The sequence below is a fragment of the Ictalurus punctatus genome, chromosome 4, assembly GCF_001660625.3.
Source record: "Ictalurus punctatus breed USDA103 chromosome 4, Coco_2.0, whole genome shotgun sequence".
NCBI classification, from domain to species: domain Eukaryota; kingdom Metazoa; phylum Chordata; class Actinopteri; order Siluriformes; family Ictaluridae; genus Ictalurus; species Ictalurus punctatus.
This window is the reverse complement of record NC_071284.1, coordinates 17,442,887-17,455,703: the sequence shown is the minus strand read 5'-3', so window position 1 is coordinate 17,455,703 and position 12,817 is coordinate 17,442,887. Positions and strand designations below refer to the sequence as shown.

Below are 12,817 nucleotides of genomic sequence, written 5' to 3'. Positions count from 1 at the left end.
AACTTTCAAGCACCACTGTGTGTTTGTGTATAGATATTTAAATATATACATGTAAATAAATATATACACGTAAATAAATTTATTTATTTATATATATATATATATATATATATATATATATATATATATATATATATATATATATATATATATACACACACACACATACATATACACACACACACACACACACAGCATGAGCCACACCATCAAGCATTTTCCAACGAGATATAAAATAAAATTTTAACTGACACCAGACTAAGAATTAGATTAAATGACTAGATTAAAAAACTAGATTAAATGTTGGTTAGCAAAGTATGTATCTCAGACATGATTCAGAAGAAAACCTGTATCGTTTGATTATATAAACGCCACTCAACAGGATAAAGTGTTTTGGTTATTCTAGTTTAGAATATTTAAACTTTTCAGTAGATACTCCAGTGGTACACACATGAAGACCAGTCTACATGAACTTGAGCAGGGACTGCATATTATACTGTAACACAGATGACTGAAATTATGAAAAAAAGCATCAACCATGTTTAACAATGTTTAGCCAAGATCACTCCTGACACCTTCACAAAACACTGTTTTAATCTACAAGTATTTTTTTTTTATTGAATTCCATTACCTAAACATTTATTACAGGTGCAGTATAAAAGATTACATTTACTTATCCATTAAGCAGTTTTCATCCCTCTGTTTAGCATTTTTGTGCACTTACGCAAGTCATTAACAGAATTCATAATATTCATTCTAGTTTTCATTATTACCTATATTGAGGTACTTATATTAAGGACAGAGGGGGTTTTGAAGCTGTGTCAACTGCAGAATCTGAAAGCTGCATTAATTAAAAACGGCTGAGGTGTAGCTCCACAGTGGTACTGTTTCTGGATATTGTATCTGGACACAAACTGCACATAGCAAGAGACAGACTACAGTCAGTAAATGTATGTGCACCCACACATTGTTACACATTAAGTGTAATTCAGTAGTAACTGTAAATATTGCAGAATTAATTATGGCAGAGTTCATTAATAATTAACATTTCTTTCAGGATGTTAAAAAAAAAAAAAAAAAAAAAAATGTTTTTGGATTACTCCACAACGCATTACTCAGCATATGCACAGATGGGGAAAAAGTTTATAAAATAAATAAATAAATAAATAAATAAATAAATAAATAAATAAATAAATGAAAAACCATCATGAAGATAGAATAAGGATAAACTCATGTACTAGTACCAGACATTTAAAATAAAAATAAAAAACCTTTATTGACTAAATATACACATATACACAGCTTGATCCCTAGTTGTTGCATATTCTGCAAGCAATTGTGAACTATTACTAATAAAAATTAGTTATTGAAGATGAGAGAATAACTACCAAATACCCATCAATACTGTGCAAAAAGTTTAAATGCATACATGAGACTCTGACAGAAGGTAGGAAGTTGGGAAGATACACTGAAAACTTTTAAAAGTATAAAACGTTTTATCAAACCACCAAATTTTTACTTTAAAAGAGACACTAATTGTTTCAAATTATGCTTAAGATCACTGCATTCCACATAAGATATAAAAATATTAGCTGCATTATTATATTGCATAAATATGTACATTATACCTTGTTAACAAATGCATGTTTCGGTCAGTTTTGTTCCAAGGTATGTTCAATCAAAAACAGCTACAGACTTAAGACATAGCAAAACTGTGTACAATGTCTCTAAGATCATTCTGCTATCAAACAAATCTCAACCTAAATCAATGTTTTGAGAACAAAAACTGTTTAAATAACAAAAATGGTGCAATGCAGTGCAAAGCAATCAGACAAGGTCATAGCACAAAAGTAATTGAAAATGAGAAACCTTGTGATTTCACTGAATGAAAAATGTAGATATTGGAGTTTGGATACATCAACCGTGTACACAGGCCTGAACAGATGGGATTCACCATTAGAAATGCCACTAAAAATCAGGGTGTGGCTATTCAACTATACCAAGGTCAATGATGTGAAACCATACTATTTCATAGAAACTGTGGCTAAAACCGATGCACAGGAGATCAACCATGCCTATCAAAGTAAACAACAAAGACAAAACGTAAAGAAAAATTAATTACAATATATAGAATCGTACCTCGAAACATTGCTTTGAGTCGAAGCGTCGTCTCCTTCCTTTTTGTCCTTGTTCTTCAACATGGTTATATTGTTTAACTGTTAACGATGATCTTTACTCTAGGTATTAAACTGTCAAAAGTTGAGAGGGGGTGAAACCATCATGCAAGTCCGATCAGTCCTGCTTTTGCTTTCAGGATTGCAAAAAAAATCCCCCGTTGCCTCGTAAGGAGAAAATGAGCAGCCTTGACACGTTTGCCGAAAAAATAACAAATCTAATCAGAAATATTATGAGATTAAAATTGGGAATTAAATGACACCCGCTTAATGTCACAAGCAACAAACGAGTTCAGACTTTTAATGCAATAGATCCCACATGCATAAATTCTTACTGCGTCATCAAGACAAAGGACGACTGAAAACATCTTTAAAAGAATCAAAATACATCCGATCGGACAAAAACCTGCAACGGACACATACCTATTCCATAGACAGGTAGGGAAATACATGTAGGAAGCAGTAACATCCACAGCCGGAATAAAAATATCGAACTTATTACTGACAACAAAAAGAAAAAATATACACAAATCTCGATAGATCCGGATGACAATACAATTCGAAATATTATTTATAAGCTAAAAATATATGTAAGAAGGGCAACAATGACCTTTTGAATGGAGAGCCGAGTTTCTAAAGAGCCGCGCGCAGCGCACTAAAAATGGAGGACAGCCATGGCTGCCAGCGCGAGGCACAGAAAACAACGACTAGGCTAAAGCGGTACATATTTTCTCGACGAAATAAAACCGCAAAAACAATGCAGCGACATTTCTACATTCAGATACAGCACAAATTAATCTAATGTTTTAAAAATATAAGTACGAACACGAGCGCTAAAGTTCAAAGTTGAGTGAGAAGTGCTGTCGACGAGCTCTACGAGTTCCCCTTCCCAAGGCTCATCCGCCATCTAAAGCTCCTTCCCAGCTCGCACAGGCTTTAGCCTTTGATTGACGTTCTCTCGATTTAGCCCAGACTCAGGTGATGTACCAAAAGGCCCACCCCTTTTATTTTATATAAAATCTGTATTCTATGTATTCAGCTTTAACTGTTTGTACGAACACAAAACGATGATATAGAATGCATAAGTATACAATCTTAACACATACTACTTTGTTTTCAAGGGATATAAAAATTTCAGGACTCCATCACTTCCTGCTCAGACAGGAAATGAGACATTGGGAGCCATTTTAGAGCTTTGGACTGTGAAGGACACCATTTTAGGACATCTTCACGCTTTACAAAAGGTTGTTTTAAAAGAAGTGAGCATTGTGAGCATACTTTTGTAGCATTAATTCTTTTATATTTGCAGAACCATAAGTCAATACTGTTTAAATCCAGCAGCATAAATGGAAATTACTGAAAATCTATTGGAATTTGCCATTTATTTTTTACTATAGATTGCTCAGGAGAGTCAAAATTGAAGGCTCTTTTTAAAAAATTATATAAGTAAAGTTTAGTATGACTGAAAACTATAAATATGTAACAAGGTTGTGGGTATCCAATACAGTTAAAGTTTCATTTGTGAAGCCATGATAATCAAACAAAAATTACTTATTGTAAGATTCAGAAAAAGTAATAAATTGCATAGCAAGTATGCATTTACTATGTAATAACGCCCTTTTTAAATAAGAAAGGCTTAACTCAGCTTATAGACACATTACCCCAATTAAATGAGAGAAAATCAATATTCAAAAACTAAATTTTTATTTAAGTAAAAAAATGTATATTCAACTTAGAATAATCATACAAGCATAAACTGAAACAACAACTTCGTTTTAACAAAACGTTATCAAACATGGGGGGATGAAGCATTTAGCACATTTACTAGCAGAATACAACTGCAATCAAAGTTACATTTAAAAAAAAAATATTTGGCAAATCCAAAAGCAAAAATCAGAGTCGCCATCTTCCCGATAAAGCTGTAGTCTCCACTTGTTTGTCCAGTAGGGGTTCTTAATGAAATCAAAAAGGAGAAGGGAAAACATGTAAACCCCAAATGCATATATCCACATAAAGCTTTATATTAAAAAACAAACATTACGAAACCATCCTTCAGCTAGTTGAAGTTAACAATATTAGACTTGACAAACTAATATAAATATACTGAATTACTGTTATCTACAGTCAATCCACTGGAATAACGGTAGACTGAATAATCTTTGTACGACAGTGGCAAAGCACCAAATGCCTTGGATGCAAAAGTTTTGACAGCAATTTATTACATCCAACCAATAAGTGCAACTTCTATAAATAATGTTAGCAATTTGCACAGTAGCTCATTTGAACAATGTGGTCTTATTCCAATTTTACTAGCACCAATTACTAAATTCAGATAAGATGCAATGACAAAAACAGCAGCAACCAACAACAATTTCAACCTCAATGCAAACTACACTTCCCTAGCTATTCACAGCTAACAATCACTGCAGCTGAAAGTTAGCTTCATCTAAAGAATTTAAGGAAGCATTACAATAATCCTACCACATTATAAAACACATCTGGTTTGCTATGTCACATGTCTGCAATTGGAAACTGCTGAATGCCATTTCTGAAAATTTTTGGGCAGTTTATATTCTTGATAATTATCACTGCCCTATTTTTTTTTAGTTATAGTATAGTTAAGTGAAATTTCTAGTCATTGTCAAATTTGTCTCATCATGTACAATGGTTTCAGTTCATAAATGCTAATAATTACAATGTAATCACTTACGTAATAACATTCTTACACTTTCTGAATAAGACATTGACGTTTTATTAAAAGAAGGAATGAACACCTATCTGTGTCAAATATTTAATTGTGAAACTGTATATTTCCAGAATACAGTTCTGGAACTGCATTATAAAATTTGGTAAATAATATTGACCAAATTTGTTTATTGAATTTAAATGTAGGACTTTATTGGATAATCAGAACATTAAAAATGGATATGAACTAATACAATTCAGGCCAAAAGTGTACATATACCAACGCCACACATTTCATGTCATGTTTCATGTGTTAAAGTCAGTTAGGGTTTTTACTTTATTTTGATATGCTTGGGGTAGCCTTCTACAAGCTTCTAACTTTGCTTTGCCAGAATATTTGCCAGACAGAACTGGTGTAACTCAGTCAAGTTTGTGGGCATCCTTCCTTAAACATGCTTTCATTTCAGTCCACAATTTTTTAGGGGATTCAGGTAAGGGGTTTGTGATGGCCACACAGGACTCTCTTAATTGTGGATGTACTAAAATAACAAAATAACAGAATAATTGGGTTCCTAAAAAAGAAAATCATAAGAGAGCCCTATAGTTCAAGCACTTATTAGCTCAATTACTGTGACCAGACAACTTTACCATATTTCTACCTTTATATATAATTGGGACAGGACTAATATTGCATAATATGCAATAAAACAGTTTGGTTAGTAGTTAAATGTAAAAATTTAGGTGACTGAATATTTGTTACATTGGGCTTGGATTACTTGATTCAAGATCCAAATATTATACTCCAATATTAGAACTAATTGGAGCATTTTAAATCAACACCACTGTCTGACGCTCGGACACGCAATGACAAAGTGCTAAATTCACAATATTCCTGAAAAAGTGCAGTCAAATTCATTTCCATTTTGAGGACTCAAATTTAAGGCACAACCCCAACTCAATTTCTTAGGACTTTAATTTTAGAATAATTAGATGTTGGTTAAAAGTACATAACTGTTCCCAGGTTCTTTTATTCCTATCCAGAAGTCAGGATAAAAAATTTTTTTTTTAAATTAAAAAAAAAATAAAAATAAAAAAAAAAGAAAGACGATGCTTCCACAAAATCAAGACAGGCTACATGACAAAAGATGGCATTAGCTTTCTGTATGGTTATATAAAATTATATAACGATCCATTTCAGGTACAGAGAAAAACTATGTTATGACCAAGTGGCAATATTTCTGGTCATGTTGTCATAATACCTATAACTATACCATAAACCTCCTTATCCTTTTAATTAGTGATGACTGCCCTTGTAGTTTTGAATTCTTTTAATAGTTAGAATTTTTCTTTAAAAGTTTGTCATAAGAGTACATCTTTGAACTTCTCACATTAGTTTTTTAAGCATAGGTGTCTACATTTCCTAAGGTAGAGTGAGCGGATACCACTGCCCTTTCCAACAGACATATGATGCAACAAGCCGCAAGAACAAGAACAAGAACATGGACTTACCAAGCCGTATTCTTTTCCCAGCACTCACATACCAACGTCCACAAACAGACAGATGCTATGAGAAATAAAAAGCATTATTATTCTCTGTTAGGCTGTTTATCTGCAAACATGTCAGGGTGTTGTGGGCTCACAAGGGTGTCTATCTTCATACTTGCATTTAAAATGAGCATATAGAGTGCTGCAGGGAGGACGTATTTTGATAGGCCAACTCAGAAGTTAGCATCACCCTAGTTCCCTCAACAAAAAGCCAACAGGATTTTTCCATTGGCTTTTGGATTAGTGCAGAAAAAAAGTGTGACCAACAAAAGTTTATGATTCTTACACATCTTGTCCAACAATCTTCACAACTGTAAACAACTTATGAATTTTAAAGCCTAAATATAAATCACCAGAATTAAAAAGCTAAAAGAAGGCTATAAACAAACTACACCATGGCCACATGACTTCAACGTCACCACCACCAAATTTTCATTTATAGCACTAACATTTTAAAAATCTATACAATTGGAAAATACTGAAAATATACAAGTTTGAGTTGGAAAAGTTATCAAGAACGTGAGTATAAACATAAGGCTGTAGTAGAGGAGTTTTCCTGTTAGGTATGATGACATTTAATGTCCCCAACAACCTCTGTAGTCCCATTTATCCACTTGTTAGCGACAGCCTTTTTCAAGACACATAAAAGCTTAACAAAATCACAAGTGGGGTATTACTGATGTAGTTTACGTTGCCAAAAAAAAAAACATGAAAATATCGTGAGCTTGTGTTAACCATAGACCTTATTTCAGGCATTTAACCAAAAATTCACTGACTTCAGGAAGATGGAACCAGGAAGTGCAAACATGCTAACCCATTTCCGGATTTTAGAATTCTGTTTACATCTATAGGGCTGATTTGTTACTGGTACTGTGAACTTCAAACATTCATGCAACATTTGTTCTAAAATTGCAGTACAACAACAACAACAACAACAACAACAACAGTGGACATTAGTAAGTAGCTTAGCAACAAGCTAGCTAACTGACAATAGTGAATTAGCAACAAGCTAGCTAGCTGACAATAGTGAATTAGCAACAAGCTAGCTAGATGACAATAACATGGAGCATTAGCAACAAGCTACCCAGTTAACATTTATGATAAAGCAATTATTCTCTAAGGAAAGATACTGTTAAGCTTGGTTTATTCTTCCATGACTAGGTTGTGTATCTGCAAACATGCCAGGGTGCTGTGGGCTCACAAAAGGTGTCTACCTCCATACTTGCATGTAATATGAGCATATACACTTGTGGGCAGTGCCACATATACCAAATCAAAATTTACAGGAAATACAGTAAAAAAGTAAAAGTCTCCTGCTGCATTTGTGGTGCCTTGTATGTGGAAATGTGCACACTGTAATGTCATTTGCCACCTCGGCATGTTCGATGTGCAAAGTGTGTGTGTGGGGGGGGGGGGGGGGGGGGGGGGATTGTTGCATGTCTATTGCATGTTGCATGTCTATTGTTTGCTCTGTCAGAGCATGTAAAGCATCTAAAAAGCTACTATAACTGCATGTTTACAGTTACAGGGCTGAGTGGCTAATAGTACTGTGTACTTCAAACAAGCTACATTTTCTACTGAAATTGCAGTACAGCGACAATAGTGCGTACCTTAGCAACAAGCTAGCTATGATAAAGCAATTGTTGTCTAAGGAAAGAGACTTAAGCTTGGTTTATTCTTCTGCATCTAGGTTATGTATCTGCAAACATTACAGGGTGTCATGGGCTCACAAAAGCGGTCTACCTCCATACCTGCATGTAATATGAGCACATTACAACTTGCAAATTAGCAAGTTGTAACATCGTCATTTCCCACCTCTGCATGTTTGACGTACAAGGAGGAAGGGGCATTGTTGCTTCCATGAAAGCATGTCTTTTGTTTGCTCTGTCAGAGCACATAAAGCTTATAAAAAGCTAATATAACTGTACATTTTCAGTTACAGTCCTGTGTGGCTACTGGTGCTATAAACTTCATTCATGCAACATTTTGTACTGTAATTGCAGCACAGCAACAACAGTGGACAATAGTGAACAGCTTAGCAACAAGCTAACCAGCAGACAATAGCAAGTAGTGTTAGCAAAAAGCTAGCTAACGTTTGTGATTAATGTTGAATACCTTCTCAAAACAGCTATTATGGACTAATTAAAAAATAGAGAAGGGGTACTTTACATCGTTCACAGTGAGAACAGCGATGTTGAGTTGATGTCACACCACAAACAGGGAAGGAATGGGTAGCTGACACTACCCTACCCCAAGTTAATGAGTTTAAATTTCAAGTTCAGGGGTGCTTTCCATGGTTTTTACTGGTTGTATACAGGAAATTACAAGTTGCAACTTCACCAGTGTGAGAAACAATGGCAAGAGTCCCATGCTTCACCTTAAAATAATGTTGGCACCACAATAAGTCTGTTTTGGATATATACTTCAAACAACAATGACAGCAAATAAATATGATGCAATTAAATATGTACATACAAATAAACCTAGTGATTTATTAGAAACCAAGTCAATTTGCACCAAAAATGTTTTTGAACTGTTTTCAGCTGCCTGTATCAAGCAGTTCATGTATTAAAGCGCTTTATATTAACTAGTGTTTAAATCTACACAATCTTATCTTTTTAAACTCCCAACAAATCACAGAATAAATGATGCTTTAAAACAAAGGTGTCAAACCCCCAGTAGCATTTTTGTGAAACCATGGAGGGCCATAATTGTGGTCTATATATATTTTTTGAAGGTAGATTGTTCTTTATAAAACATTTGAATCATCACTCCTAGTGCTGTAAATGAATGAGAAATCCATGAGTCACACTTACCAATTTAATTGTACAGATCAGGAAAACAATAATGAAATTATGTGCATATATTTCTTCATCACACCAAAATTAATTTCTGGTTACACCACTGCCAGCACAACACTTCCTTCCAAAATGTTTTTCGACAAGAGTGTGATTTCATCAAACCCAACACACATGCATTGATTTTAACCTGTGCTTCATGCCGCAGTCAGGCCAGCCACAGCAGAAAACGGAGTGCACATATATGTGGGGGTTTATGGTACCTGCCCTTCGGATGAAGAAAAAAGGCAGTCGCTCATCAGTTTTAGTTAAGCACTATGAGATCTTATGCACCATGCTAACTATAGTTACTTACTACTAAGTCACTACGCCACTGATCTGCTGTTAATTCTGGATAGTGTAAAATGTTGAGTAGTGTACTATGGGCTTTCAGCATTATCCCCCCTCCCCCCGTTCATGTGGACTATGATCTGGATTTGGCCTGTGGGCCTTGTTTGAAAGATATACTTTAAAATTATTTTAGAATTTAGTTTTTATGGTTTAGTTAACCTACACTGCACGCTCCTGCAGTCTGATTATATGAGAGCTATACAAGTTATAATAATGACAGCTAAGCTACAAGTGATATAAAGCCTCACAATTCATATCTGCATATGCCACAATATTACTGTAATTTTATTAAAAATAAATCCATGATATCATACCTGAATCATGTGTGAAGAAAAAACTAAGCCATCTTTTAGCCATCCTGATGCAAGAGTTTTAACATAGAGGAGACATTTTTGAAGAGTGAACCTGGTGTTTTACAAAGCATCTTTCCTACGTTTTTGACTTTTGGTTGTTATTCATAACTACTTATATTGTGTCCAAACAGAAATGTTTAAATATGTTTAAGTTATAATTAAACACATTAGACATGTCAAAACTCCAGAAAGCTAAAGTTCATAATCATGAATGCTTTCAATAGAATCTTTTAAAATATACACTTCATATGTTTACATAGTGATTACAGTTGAACTGATTCAATTAATACACCTCATTCAATCAGTTTTTAATACCAGCCAACATTCAAATTCTAATACAGGTGTAAGTAACAGTTTTACAATCATTTAAAATCAAATTACTTGATTTTCAATCAAACCTGTTTTATACTGAGAGACCGATTTGGTTATCCAGCAAAAATCCTTTTAACCATGATAATCATATCTAATGTGTCCATGATAGTTTTGAATTTTTGTTTTCATCAATGTTGGAAGCATATCAGCAGTAGAAAATGCTTAAATAATAACTGAAAGAAGCCAGAAATCCACAACCTATACAGCTGACCTTTTTCCTTATGAATAGCTGACTAGCTGTTTACTCATCCTCCAAAGAAAATAAATAATCTTTCCAATTAAAGCCTATACTGTGATTGCTATTGATTCTATAAATAAATAAATAAATAAATAAATAAATAAATAAATAAATAAATAAATGGGCACACATACATTGGTTCCGAACAGTCGGTACAAAATAACAAAAAACCAACAAGTATTACTGCATCAAACAAAATAACATCAGTAATGCAGCAAATTCTGCTATCTACACTTATTTTAATTTAAGGCCAAATGTTGTACTAAACAGCAATGCAATTGCAATTCCAAGCAGTTGGTTAAACTTTAATAAGTCCATAAAACTGAATCCATAGGACATTACATTCTATAATTAGTTAAATTAAATTAATCAGTCAAAACCTGACCACGAGTTCAATACTTACACCAGATTCTTCCATTAGTTCTCTTCCTCCAACTTTGCATATATCTGGAACAGGTTCCTTTAAACATAAAATAAAAGACATAAAACATTGTTATCTGATGTACAGTTTGCCCTAATGGTTACAAAGTAATAGATAGCCACAATCTACACAACTTGGAAAAGTTGGGGGCACTTACATAATTTTAGTATGGAAATAAGTATTCTTCCATCATCTTTTGACCAGTGGTGTCTGCCTGTATAGAAGAGTTGCAAACAATTAGCTGTCAATAGGCATTTTGAGGAGTTTTTTTTTTTTTTTTTTTTTTTTTAAATCAGGTAACAAAGATGACACTATCTCAGTTTACAGAGTATCATACAGGTTTAACTCACAAACAATACACCACTGTTTATTAAACGTAAATAAAATGTTACAGCTGTCTCAATGAGGGCCCATGACAGAACAAAATGGGCATGAAATTGCCAATGTGTACAATTACCCAACGTAAGGTTACATTTGAATACCGTAACGTGTGGCAGCTTCAATAACAATTATTAACCCCCAACCCCACCACCCATAAGGATCTGTAAGTGTTCATATACTGATGTTTGAATAATAAATAACATAAACCAAAGACACTGAATACGCTGCTAAATACAAGGAAAGTAAAACTACATATTTACATTCATGTGGCAAACAATTCAAATGTCTATGCAATTTCACAGCGTGAACAATAGAAGAAAATTATTGTGTGAACTTGGTTAGTGAAATATATACATCTTTGAATTTATTGTCACTTTATTTTGGGCTTCTTAATCTGGGCTCTGGAAATGAAATAATTTACACAACCATAAAGACGACAAAAGTGAAGCTAAAAATACTCTGAAATTGTTGAAGAAAATGGTGGTTTTCTGCACCACTAAGGGTTAAAAGCCAACACCCTGGTATTTAACATCGAAGAAAATACTGAATAAACAATAAAAGCTGAACATATGTAACATCACATTCTCTACACGTCATCAAATGGAGAAACAGTTTTAGTAAATAAGTGTACAGACTTTCTTGAACAAATAAATAAAACAATGACACTCAAATTTTCCAGTAAATGTTTATACTGACATTATTTGCAAGACCAGAATAAAGTACATCTAAAGTGAAAAATTAAATAAAAAATTTTTTTTAAAAAAACGTTAAATAACATAGTAATTAAAATATATATTTGAATACTTTAGTCTTGAAAGGCACATTCAAAACAATTTCCAAAAAATGTCATCCCAAATGTTCATACTGAAAATGGCACACATCAACTGTAACAACCTTTTCTAATGTTTTGCATTTAATTCGTTTTTTTCCCCTCATTCAATCCTGGCAAGGTCGTTCGTCCTTTCAAGGACAAAGCAGTTTAAATGCGTAGTCAGAAAAAGTCTGCTTTTTCTTCGTTGACGTGTGCTATATGCGCTCCATTTTATTACCAAAACTCGTTTTGTTCTTCACCACATAGTTGCACCAAATATTGTACGTTTAATCGACTGGGGAAAAAAATTCATGACTTTGCGCTGGCCCCATCATGGCCATTTTTTTTTTTACAACAGTGAACCTTCTCCATTTCCACCATATTGGAATACCTCAAAACTCGTCTAAGGACGATCGTACACTTGGCTCGCAACAAATCCTTACCAAAATCCAAACGCGAGGTCCAGCTTTGTCATCTGAACAAAAAGACGTCGTATTTTCTCTCCACATTTCTTGCATCTTATCTCGGACCTGTTAACGCACCATCGTCTTCTCGCCATTTCGTTCATCCGCAGTCGCTCTATTTCCCCGTTGTCCTTCTTCTCGCGCCCAGCCTGTGCTGTCCTCCTGTTAGAGTGGGCGGAGCCTCT

The 12,817-nt window shown here is 34.0% G+C and overlaps 1 protein-coding gene across 6 annotated transcripts in view; it reads right to left on the bottom strand.

The window, feature by feature from the left end:
* Positions 1-12,802, bottom strand: part of chd2 (chromodomain helicase DNA binding protein 2) — a 117,532-nt gene extending 104,730 nt beyond the window's left edge. For 2 of the 6 annotated variants that reach the window (XM_047153461.2, XM_047153464.2), the window contains exons 1-4: positions 12,612-12,797; positions 11,134-11,190; positions 10,959-11,015; positions 6,369-6,423 (exon numbers count right to left, since the gene is read on the bottom strand). In XM_047153461.2, the coding sequence (XP_047009417.1) occupies positions 6,369-6,423; positions 10,959-10,998 (95 nt within the window). In that variant the 5' untranslated portion in view covers positions 10,999-11,015; positions 11,134-11,190; positions 12,612-12,797. Of the gene's footprint in view, positions 1-2,139; positions 2,393-2,597; positions 4,127-6,368; positions 6,424-10,958; positions 11,016-11,133; positions 11,191-12,611 lie in introns of all 6 variants that reach the window. The other 4 variants (XM_053678015.1, XM_053678017.1, XM_047153463.2 and 1 more) reach the window with 4 other exon arrangements.
* Between the last annotated feature and the right edge of the window lie 15 nt (positions 12,803-12,817).